General features: G+C 37.2%; 1 protein-coding gene across 1 annotated transcript in view; it reads left to right on the top strand.

The window, feature by feature from the left end:
- Positions 1 to 12,358, top strand: part of EFCAB5 (EF-hand calcium binding domain 5) — a 91,368-nt gene that overhangs the window by 37,017 nt on the left and 41,993 nt on the right. Inside the window, exons 8-9 of the mRNA XM_025280948.3 lie at positions 507 to 577; positions 12,200 to 12,355. Coding sequence (XP_025136733.3) covers positions 507 to 577; positions 12,200 to 12,355 — 227 coding nt within the window. The remainder of the gene's footprint in view (positions 1 to 506; positions 578 to 12,199; positions 12,356 to 12,358) is intronic.

The following is a 12,358-nucleotide window of genomic DNA, read 5'->3' as shown; positions in this document are numbered from 1 at the left end:
TCCTGATATCTTAGGATGTATATTATGGGAGTGGGTTTGGTAGGATCTTTCTATTGTTAAATTCTAATCCTGTTATCCTAAAATGTATTATTTGAATCTCTTACCAAAAGAACATATTCATATATTATTTATTTATTTAAAAAAACATTAAAGACAAAATAAAGTCTTTAAAAAGCATTTATGTTTTAGGACCTTCTAGCATAAACCAACACAGATATTTTTGTAGTCTTTTTTGATATGCCTGTTTATTTCTGCTTTATCTTGACACGATCATTAAAAATGTAGGCATGCTCTTAAATGCTTGAGTTCCTTGGCTAAATAGAAGCCAGGAAAAATTATAATCTTGTAGTAATTGGAGTGTCACCCAACTATATATCATTTATTCTATTATAAATATTGATTGGCATTAAGAATTTTATGTTCTTTTGGAGTACTATAATATGAATATAAAATGTGAATGTGTTACAACAAAACTAACTCACAAATAACTTTTGTTCAATAATTAGAAACATGCTGTCTACCAGTAGATATTGCTGACTCAATGAAACCAAGATTGAACAAAACAGAATTTATACAAGTAAGAAGTTACATTATTCATTATTTGAATCAAATTATTTTGCAGGTCTCAATCATCTTTTGGTGGATGTCACACATACAGTAACTTAGAATTAAATAAATGAAAGCATAATAACTAATTTTGGGCTTCCCAGGTGGTACTAGTAGTAAAGAACCACCTGCCAATGCAGGAGATATAGGAGATGCGGGTTCAATCCCTGAGTCAGGAAGGTCCCCTGGAGGAGAGCATGGCAATCCACTCCAGTATTCTTGTCTGGAGAGTCCCATGGAGAGAGGAGCCTGGCAGGCTGCAGTCCATAGAGTCAGACACAACTGAAGCAACTTCGCAGGCAGGCAAGCAATAGCTTATTTTATCAATTCTCAGATGTACACTTTAAAATATTTCGCTTCAGTTCAGTTGCTCAGTCATGTCCGACTCTTTGCAACCCCATGGACTGCAGCCCGCCAGGCTTCTCTGTCCATCACCAACTCCCAGAACTTGCTTAAACTCATGTTCATTGAGTTGGTGATGCCATGCAACCACCTCATCCTCTGTTTTCCCCTTCTCCTCCTGCCCTCAATCTTTCCCAGCATCAGTATCTTTTCCAATGAGTCAGTTCTTTGCATCAGGTGGCCAAAATATTGGAGTTTCAGCCTCAACATCAGTCCTTCCAATGAATATTCAGGACTGATTTCCTTTTGGATTCAGTGATTTGATCTCCTTGCAGTCCAAAGGACTCTCATGAGTCTTCTCCAACACCACAGTTCAAACGCGTCAATTCTTTGGCCCTCAGCTTTCTTTATGGTCCAACTCTCAAATCCATACATGACTACTAGAAAAACCATAGCTTTGACTAGACAGACCTTTGTTGGCAAAGTAATGTCTCTGCTTTTTAGGTTGCTGTTTAGGTTTATCATAGCTTTCCCTCCAAGGAGCAAGTGTCTTTTAATTTCATGGCTGCAGTCACCACCTGCAGAGATTTTGGAGCCCAAGAGAATAAAAGTCTGTCACTGTTTCCATTGTTTCCCCATCTATTTGCCATTAAGTGATTAAATTAAATTAAATCAGGAACTCCCAGAAACTTGAGCAATTCTTATTCCTACTTTTATAGATGAAGATACTGAGGCTCAGAAAGGTTAAGTAACTTGTACAAGGTCTCACAGTTAGTGAAGCTGGAGAAATTAGTATTCAGGCTGTTTGCTTCAAAGTCAACACAAAATTACACTTGATAAATTATGATTTTATTGTAGTGGAATAAGCAAAAGAAGTGGTTTAACAGTACCAGGGTCCTATTTCTTCAGCCTGCATTTATATTTTTTCATGACTTCCCTCTAATTCCCCTTGGTTTTTTGAGTACCAGAGTCAAGGTAACTTTCTCCTCCACTCCTTCACCCTTGCTTCATGGACAGTGATGACTGTGGACTAAATACGATTTCAAGATTCTGTATGAAGGATTTCTGGAAACCTTGAAATGAAATGATTATCATGTAGATAAGAACTTGGCAATCTTGTCTCTATTATGTTCTGATTTCTTAGATTCTGTATTTGAGTATTTGGTGTCCATTAGTCACTGGGCCAAACTAATGACCAAAATTGTTTATATAGTCTCTGTGATCCAAAGCACATACTCCGTACCACCTACTTGTTTAAACCTCACTCACCAGACCAGTATTTCCCCTGCCTCAAATCAACCCAGGACCAGATGCCAGATAACTGGGGACAGGTCCTGTGCCCCAAAGTCTACTGGGATTATTCAGATTGCCAGTCCTAAACTGTTAACCCTGCCGTGCCTTATCTTTCCTGAGCAAACTCCAATAAAGACTCTGTTCTGGACCAAGGGGGATGGTGGAATTAATAGGTTGGGATTGACATATATACACTATTGATATTATGTATAAATAGATAACTAATGAGAATCTATGGACTTCTCTGGTGGCTCAGGGGTAAAAAAATCTGCCTGTCTATGCAGGAGACGTGGATTCAATCCTTAGGTTGGGAAAATCCCCTGGAGAGGGAAATTGCAAACCAATGCAGTCTTCTTGCCTGGGAAATCCCACAGACAGAGGAGCCTGGTGGACTACAATCCATAGAGTCTCAAAAGAGTTGGACATGATTTAGCGACTAAAAACAAAACAAAATATTCCTTCGTATGGACATAGTGCACTTTATCCATTCATCAGTTGGGCTGTTTTCACTTTTTTATTATTGTAAATAATGCTGCTATAAACATTTGTGAATATGTTTTCCTGTGAGTGTATGTCTCAGTTCCCTTAGGTATACACCTAGGAGCGGAATTGCTGATTCATATACCAACTCTATGTTTAACCTTTTAAGGAACCGCCGGACTGCTTTCCACAGTGGCTGCCTGCCCTGTTTTACATTCCCGTAGTGAATGAGCATTGTAGTCACTCCACATCCTTGGCAACACTTGTTACTCTCTGTTTTGTTTGTTTGTTTGCTTTGTTTCATCATTTTGTTTTTTAACTATAGCCACCCTGTGGGTGTAAAGTGGTAGCTCACGGTGCTTTTGAAACGCTAAATGGCTCTGATGGCTAAAATGGCACTGAGCATCTTTTCAGGTATTGGCGACTTGCATATCTTCTTTGAAGAAATGTCTACTTATATCCTTTGTCCATTTTTAAATTGGGTTATTTGTCTTTATTATCGGGTTATTAAAACTTTAATATTGTCTATATATTTTATATAATCCAGATATATTTGACAATCCCTTGTCAAATATATATTAGAAATATTTTCTCCTATTCTACTGGTTATCTTTTCATTTTCTTTTCTTTTTTAAAAAGTTAGTTTCCTGTCCTCACTGTTGCATGTAGGAATTTAGTTCCCAGACCAGGGATCAAACCCATGCCCCCTGCAGTAGAAGCACGGAGAGTTCTAACCTCTGGCTTGCCAGGGAAGTCCCTCCTTTCATTTCCTTGATGATGTCCTTCAAAACACGAAAATTTTAGTTTTGATGAAGTCCAATTGTCTATTTTTGTCTTTTGTTGCTTTTGCTTTTGATGTTATATCCAAGAAACTATTGCCTAATTAAAGATCATAAAGATATGCTCATATATTTTAGAGTTTTAATTAATATATACATCTATTTAAATATCTGATCCTTTGAGTTCATTTTTGTGTATGGTGTGAAGTAACAAAACTTTTTAAGTATTTGATAACTTAAAAAGGCAAAAAATAAATAAGGATATGAAGAAGCTGTTATACTGTTCTATATATAAGACATTATTTAATATAATGTCTGTTATGTAATAAGACATTTTACAAGCATATACAGAACTTCAGTCCCTATAGTTACCCTGATCTAGTTTTCAAAAATATTGATCAGACTTTATCATAAATAGGCCACCAAGAAAACTTTGTAAGTTTCAAAAACTAGAAGTCTGATGTTATATTTTCTTGAAAGTGAAAGTCTTTCAGTCACATTCGATTCTTTGGGACCCCATGGACTATACAGTCTATGGAATTCTCCAGGGCAGAACACTGGAGTGGGTAGCCATTCCCTTCTCCAGGGGATCTTCCCAACTGAGGGGTCTAACCCAGTTCTCCCACATTGCAGGCAGATTGTTTACCAGTCGAGCCACCAGGGAAGACCAAGAATACTGGAGTGGGTAGCCTATCCCTTCTCCAACAGATCTTACTGACCCAGGAATCAACCTGGGGTCTTTTGCATTGCAGGCAGATTCTTTACCAGCTGAGCTACCAGGGAAGCCCATTTGTTATGTAATAAAACTGGAAAATAAACCATTTTAAAATTATGTAAGCCCAACCATTTTGAAATTTAAAAATACTTTAGTAATTATTGGGTCAAGATCTTACATCTAATTGTATGGAATGCTACTAAATATTTACTCAGTTGAGAAATTATAGTCTTAAAACTTTTTAAAAATATAGTAGGGTGAAGAATTTTAAAAGCACAGATAAATATAAAAATAGAATAACAATGTATATACTCCCATAACCTATTAATAGGGTTAATTCTTAATAACATCATGGAATATTTTTGTAAGGAAAAATTAGTTCATTTTGTAAAAATTATCATGACTAAACAAAAAGTATTCAAACAACTTGTAAAACTGCAAAGATGAGGATTTAAAATTTTTCATAAATTTCTTTTTTAAAGTATTTATTTATTTATTTGACTGCACTGGGTCTTGATTGCAGCATGTGAACTCTTAGTTGTAGCATGCAGGATCTAGTTCCTCAACCAGGGATCAAACCTGGGCCCCCTGCATTGGGAACACAGAGTCTTAGCCACTGGACCACCAGGGAAGTCCCTATAATTAATTTCTTACCCAGAAATAACCATTGTTAGTCTTATGAACATCATTTAAAACAGCTTTATATTTTTTGTCTCAGTAGGTAGAGGTGTATATAATGTCTCAGTAAATAGAGGGATATATAATGTGGATGTCATAAATTTTGTTATAAAATTTTAATTACTTTAAATAAAAAGTATTTAATTGTACTTGATTCCAACAGAGGAAAGAGAAACTAAAGTATAAATAAGGGAATTATTGAAATTGGACATACCTTCACAAAAATTATTCTAAAATCATTCTAAGAAAAGGCAATATGATGAAGATCAGAAAAGGTTACAGTCATTTTTTAAATCACATATTTCAATTACATAAAATAACACTTGACACACTACTATAAAAGGTGAAGGGTTTACTATTTCCTCATGTCTTCCTATCTTTTTTTCTTTTTATGTTCCCCAAGTTTAGATTAGTTTTTCCTCTTGGCTGTGCCCCTCAGCTCGTGGGATCTTAGTTCCCCGATCTGGTGTTGAACCCAGGCCCCAGCAGTGAAAGCACCAAGTCCTAGCCGCTGGACTCTCAGGGAATTCCCCCAAGTTATTTTATCCAGATTTACATTATTTACTTTTTTTCCTGTAATTACAATTCCTATAGTTGATTAATCTTAGTCTAATATTTAAATGGATTTGAGGTTCACCTCCTGTCTTTTTACAATGGTTTTTCTATTCCTGAGTTATTTATTTTTATTCATCTCTTAATTAGCTAAATTTCTTGTAAAGTTTTTTCAGGAAGGTCACAAGAGTGCTATATTTTCTGACTTCTTTTATGTTGAAAATGCCTGCATATTGCCTCTGAAACTGTATTTTGAATGAATATACTGTATTTGCATCACCTTTTCTTTCCACCTCAAAACAATATATACATTGCTTAATTATTTTCTGGTATTGGATGTTGTGAAGTCTGATGTCAGTTTTATTTCCTCCTTTCATTCATTTAAATTAATTCAACAATATGTACATATACACATAAATACATATCATATATGAATACGTATATGTATATAAGCATATATGATATTTGTCTGTTTGTGTGTATATGTATATATGTATGTAAGTCCACACAATTAAAGAAGAAAATGGGTAAGGGTGAAATATATATATATGTGCTGTGCTTAGTCGCTCAGTCGTGTCCGACTCTGCAATCCCATGGATTGTAGCCCACCAGGCTCCTCTGTCCATAGGGATTCTCCAGTCAAGAATACTGGAGTGGGTTGCTATGTCGTTCTTCAGGGGATCTTCCCAACCAGGGATTGAACCCAGGTCTCCCGCATTGCAGGAGGATTCTTTACCCTCTGAGCCACCAGGGAAGTCATATATATATATGCACACACTTAATAGGAACTTTTAGCATTCTATGTAATACCTTTGTAGATGTATATATCTATATATATGTGTGTGCATACGTATATGTGTATTTATATAAATAAAAAATTTTTAATGAGTGGTTTGGGCTAATAATAATAGTTTTTCTGATATTTCCCACCTTCTCCTAAAATGCAAATAGCACATCTTAAGGTACTTTATTTAGAGTGAAGAGCTATTACATCAACAGAAACCAAGGAAGTATTTCTTATATAAAATATTATTGGATATATTTAATTATCTGATCAATAAATCACTAAGACATGACATCAGACAAAGAAGTAGTGTTTAGGACACCTAAATTTTTAAAAATTTATCTAAATTTAAAAAATTTTAAATTTATCTAAATTTAGATAAATTTTTAAAATTTATTTTTTATTGAGGTAACTTTAGTTTATAAGGTTCATGTATAACATGGATGGAATATTTGCTTTTAAAGAGGTGTGTTTTAAAGTTATTCTGCCAGCACTCAATGAAACTGAAAAAAAAAATGAAATTATACATGTCGGCTATTACACACACAGGCGCCACCCAGTGGCGATACTATGCCATGCAATTGCCCCTCTAATTGTTTTAATGAGCAGTGTAATTAGCCTTCAGGTTGGAGCATGTTTGGAAAAAATAAGAGTCACTGATTAATAATTACTGATAATATAGAGAAAAAGACAAATGGAGAGAACGAATGGCCACATATACTTCCATATTCACATCATTTTTCTAGCATTTCTGTTTTCTGGTGGGTAAATGAACAGATGATAATCTTTTTGTTGACCGTAACCTCTCTTTTCATCTGTTTCATTTTATTCATCATTTCATCATTTTCATTTTATTCCAGTAAGTGAAGACCAAAAATAGCTATTTTAGGATATTTACTTCTAGTTTCTTACTTCTTAAGTATATACTATTTACTCTCTGTGCTAGAACAGAGCTCAAAGTTCGAGTTGTATTTCTTACACTTAAGGATCAAATAATGCATTGTTGTATGGGAGTGTGCCTGTGGGTATAGGCAGGCATTTATGTCCATGTGTGTATGTGTGTGCACATGTGCATACATACACTGGATGAAGCCAGAGTAGGGTACAGGGAATGAAAGAATCAAAATATAAGCAAATTAAGGATGTGCATGCATGCTCAGTCGTGTCTGACTCTGAGACCCATGGACTGTAGCCCACCAGGCTCCTCTGTCCATGGCATTTCCCAGACAGGAATGGGTGGCCATTTCCTCCTCCACAGGATCTTTCTGACCCAGGGATTGAACCTGAGTCTCCTGTATTGCGGGTGGATTCTTTACCTGCTGAGCCCTTGGGGAAGTCCCCAAGTTAAGAACACATGTCACAAAAAGACAATTACAAAGCAATGAACAGGTGCAAAACATAATGAGTTATACTATTATGTTTTTATTATGGTGCTGAGGGATGCACAGTAGAATAAAAATGAGACCTCAGTGGACCAGGATTAGTGTAGGAAAGTTTTCTAGTGTTCATGAGTTTTAAAATTCTTCTACTTACGTGTCTCCACCTTGTAGCTCCTTACTTTAGAAAGATCACTAAGAACAATGCTTTAAACGTTTATTTATTGACAAGAACGATTTCTTTTAAATTTTTATTTTCTTTTGGAGTATAGTTGATTGAAAATGCTGTGTTAGTTTCAGGTGTGCAGTAAAGTGATTTGGTTATACATATATGTGTGTCTATTCTTTTCCAAGTTCTTTTCCCATTTACGTTGCTACATAATATTGAACAGAGTTCCGTGTGGCATACAGTAGGTCCTTGTTGGGTTACCCATTTTAAATATAGCAGTGTGTACGTTGACAGGAACAATTTTAAATGTAAAATGTGCTAGTTTATTTGAGATTGTTTTGATTATAAATAGAATATTTAGACTCATAAGAAATATATTTTGGGAGAGTGTCAAGTTCATTTTAAATTCTCAGAGCGCTCTGGCTCCCGTGAGACAACTCTTTCTAGGAGGCAAAACTTAACATTTGCATCATATTTACGGTGAGTTGTTCAAGTAGATATTGTGTTCCCTATACAAATTTTAAAAGGAACAGTCGTCTTTTTTTTTTAATTTATTGGAGTATAAAGTTATTTCACAGCGCTGTGCTAGTTTCTGCCATATAGCAAAGTGAACCAGCCATATATATACACATGTCCCCTCCCTTCTGGATGTCCCTCTCATCTAGGTCACCAGAGAGCATCAAATAGAGCTGCCCGTGCTATACAGCAGGCTCTCACTAGTTATTTATTGCATTCATAGCAGTGTACACATGTCAATCCCAGTTTCCCAATTCATCCCACCCTCCTCCTCCCCCGCTTGGTATCCCTACCCTTATTCTCTATGTCTGAGTCTCTATTTCTGCTATGCAAATAGGTTCATCAGTACCATTTTTCTAGATTCCACATGCTGTATGAACACACCACTTCTTCAGTGATAGACAGCATATATACTGTGTATTTCAATATTCTCTAGTTCTTGTTTGCAGACATTTCTGAAATGTTATTTACTGCCAAAGCTTACAAATACAGTTCGGAAGTTAATACCTAACATAGTTTCCAAACACAGTTTCTTACTGTTGCTCTCAGGTCACCCACTTCATGAACTCCCCTGTATGTCTATAATTAAATGTGTGAATCCCAAGGCTGTAGAAGGTAATGATAACTGCTGCTGCTGCTGCTGCTAAGTCGCTTCAGTGGTGTCCGACTCTGTGCGACCCCAGAGACGGCAGCCCACCAGGCTCCCCCGTCCCTGGGATTCTCCAGGCAAGAACACTGGAGTGGGTTGCCATTTCCTTCTCCAATGCATGAAAGTGAAAAGTGAAAGTGAAGTCGCTCAGTCGTGTCCGACTTCTAGCGACCCCATGGACTGCAGCCCACCAGGCTCCTCCTAAACATGACATTTACCTCATCCTCAACGTTGTGATTTTCCTGTCAGAAATGAAAAGCCTAGAATTCATTACGTTGGGATCCAGTACATACAGATAACGTGACTGAGCACAGTTCAAATGTTTGACAGCTCACAAAGTGATTAAACAGAAGGATATTAGTAGTTAATCATATTCTTAAATTCATCTAAGCAATTATGTCAGGATTTATGGATAGTAATTGATTCGTTCCTTGGGAGGATGTGAAAACACAAAGGCTATGATATGTTTTCACTTTTTTGTTTTTACAAGAGACCCTGGCAGACTGCTGTAATTGTTCTATTTGGAATTTGATATGGAGTTCAGTTGGCATCTGGTAGTCTTTCATGTCATATAGCCCAGGCTTACAGAACATGCTCATTCAGAAAATCCATAGACTATAAATCTAGAATGTTCAAATGTGTCTTGGCCAAACAGTTAAACTAATTCTTGACTTGATAGCATTCCCACAGCCAGAAAACTCATATGGCTTTGAGGTCAGTTCCCAAAAGCTTAATCCAAAACAAGATGAATCTTTTTTTTTCTCCCTCTCTATTTTTGGCCATGCATAGCATGATGGATCTTAGTCCCTGACCAGGGATCGAACCTGTATCCCACCATGGACCACCAGTGAAGTCCCAACAAGAGGAATCTTTTCATGAATAAGTAATTTTTATTTCAGCTTTAGAAGACAGAGCCACAATATTGCCAGAAAATATCAATTATTCAGTAATTCTACCTTACCAGTAATTGAGAAAAGTATCTACTATTCAAGAAAAATTGACTGAGGACTGAACAATAGGATCTTAGAATACTGGTATAATTAGGACCAGTTTCCCCAGACCATCTAGTTCAAACTTCAGTGAGTTTGAGTGAAAGAATCACTCGGAAAACTTCTAAAAACATAGATTCTAGGTCTCACCCCAGAGTTTCTGATTCAGTAGGTTTGGAGTAGGGCCCCCAAATTTTCAATTCTAATAAGTTCTCAAGGGACCACACTTTGAGAACCACTGATCTCGTTGGATTTTTCCTTTTAAAATGTGAATGTCAGCTGAGAGGACTTTTATTTTATAAAGAAAACCTTCTCCATCAATTTCTTTACCTAGTTCAAAAGGAAATGAGACTTCACAGAACTTAATGCATGAAATACCTATGCTCCGTTTATATAAAGGAGCCTCTCCATGACCCAGTGAAATAGCTACTCTGGCAGCTATTAAGGAACAGATTAAGGAACTGTAAAGTCCAGTGACTCATTCAAGGCGATGGTTGTCGTTTAGTCGCTAAGTCGTGTCAGACTCTTTTGCGACCCCATGGACTGTAGCCCACCAGTCTCCTCTGTCCATGGGATTTTCCAGGCAAGAATACTAGAATGGGTTGCCATTTCCTTCTCCGGGGTATCTTCCCTCATCCTAGGTTACTCAGCCAGTAAATATAGGAACTGAGGTTTGAACCCGGAAAAAATGTGAGGTCTTAACCTATACACTACTCTGCTTCCCAAGGCAACAAATGAGAACTTAATTGTGCTCATCAACCCATCAAGAAGCTGTTAAGGAAATGAAATATTTAGAAAAGCTCCTTTGCTCTGCTTTAAGTTTCCCTCTTTTGATCTCTAAGCCAGTTGAAGGATGGTTTATGGTTCACTAATATAGATTCAAGTCATATTTACATAATACATCCTAAATTTCCCTAGATGATATTAAAGACGAAGTGAAATATGGAAATCTAGCTATGGAAGCAGGGTCATTCTGTACAAATTTGGCTACCTCTTTGCTTGGGGCAGAGAAAGAAGTGGGTTAACACTTTAAAAAGATCCCACTGAGAAACTCACTGAGATACTTATAGTCAAGGAAAGAACAAGATTGTAATGTTCCTGATCTATCAAATTAGCAGAAATCTGGAAAGTAATACACATTGATGTTGAGGCTGAGGAGAAACGACCACTCATAAATTAGTTGTGGGAGTGCAAAAGGTAAGAGTGAAAAAGGGTATACAAGCCTGATGTCAAAACCCACCAAAAAATACAGAAGCTTTTACCTTCTTTTTATTAATAAATATTTATTTGTTTAGCTGTGCTGGGTCTTGGCTGTAGCACACAGTATCTTTAGTTGCAGCATGTGAGCTCTTATTTGCTGCCTGTGGGATCTCTTTCCTTGATCAGGGACTGAACCCAAGCTCCCTGCATTGGGAACTTGGAGTCTTAGCCACTGGACCACCAGGGAAGACCCCAGATGCATTTACCTTCTAAGCGAACAATTTCTCGTCTGGGATTCTATTCACCAGGCCTCAAGAGGTATAACCTAAGAGCATAGATATTCTCAGATTCTACCCTTTCAAAAGAAAAAGCAAATCATAGACTAAGTATTTGTTGTCATCATTTAGTTTCTAAGTTGTGCTTGATTCCTTGCTACCCCATGAACTGTACCCCACCAGTCCTGTGCCCATGAGATTTTCCAGGCAAGAATACCAGAGTGGGTTGCCATGCCCTCCTCCGGGGGATCTTCCCAACCCAGGGACTGAACCCATGTCTCCTTCATCTTCTGCATTGGCAGTTGGATTCTTAACCTCCAAGCCACCTGGGAAGCTGTCCCCCGTCCCTTACGCGCCAGTAATTAAATGTAACCAGTCTTGGAAAATGAAAACACATGCTCTTATATCCCCCACATCAAAAGAAAAACTGCATTCCATTTGAAGAACTATTCATTTACTGGCCACATTTTATGACTGCTGCTGTTTCATACCGTGAGGTTAACAACTGCTCCCATATAAGACTGATGTGACCTAGAGGGAAATTGTTCCAACAGTGTGTACTGGTCTATGGTGTATGTAACTGGTCTATGGTGTTGGGGACTGTATTGATCCCCTCTCTCTGCAGCATAGCCATAGAGCAGCATTCATTTGAAAATGCTTTATCTAAGTGACAGCAGATGATATGGAAAAAATTGCAGCCAATAATTGCATGCACATCAATGGAATCCTTGGGGGAAAAAAATCCAAGTGAAGAACACGGTTTTTAATCAATCACCTATCCTCTTTTTCTTCACAGCTCATCTCTTTGCACATTGCAGGCTTTAAGAGTGAAACGTTTGAGAAGCTCCTTAAACACCTTTGCCATTGTGCGGCCGAATTCAGGGAGGTCATAAAAACTGACATGCGGAGACAGATGTTTGCTGACCTCTTCCTGCACTGTGACCGTGGGAAGGTA

Source organism: Bubalus bubalis, chromosome 3 (genome assembly GCF_019923935.1).
Source record: "Bubalus bubalis isolate 160015118507 breed Murrah chromosome 3, NDDB_SH_1, whole genome shotgun sequence".
In the NCBI taxonomy this organism is placed as follows: Eukaryota; Metazoa; Chordata; class Mammalia; order Artiodactyla; family Bovidae; genus Bubalus; species Bubalus bubalis.
The sequence above is the reverse complement of the archived record's forward strand: the minus strand, read 5'-3'. Positions and strand labels throughout refer to the sequence as shown.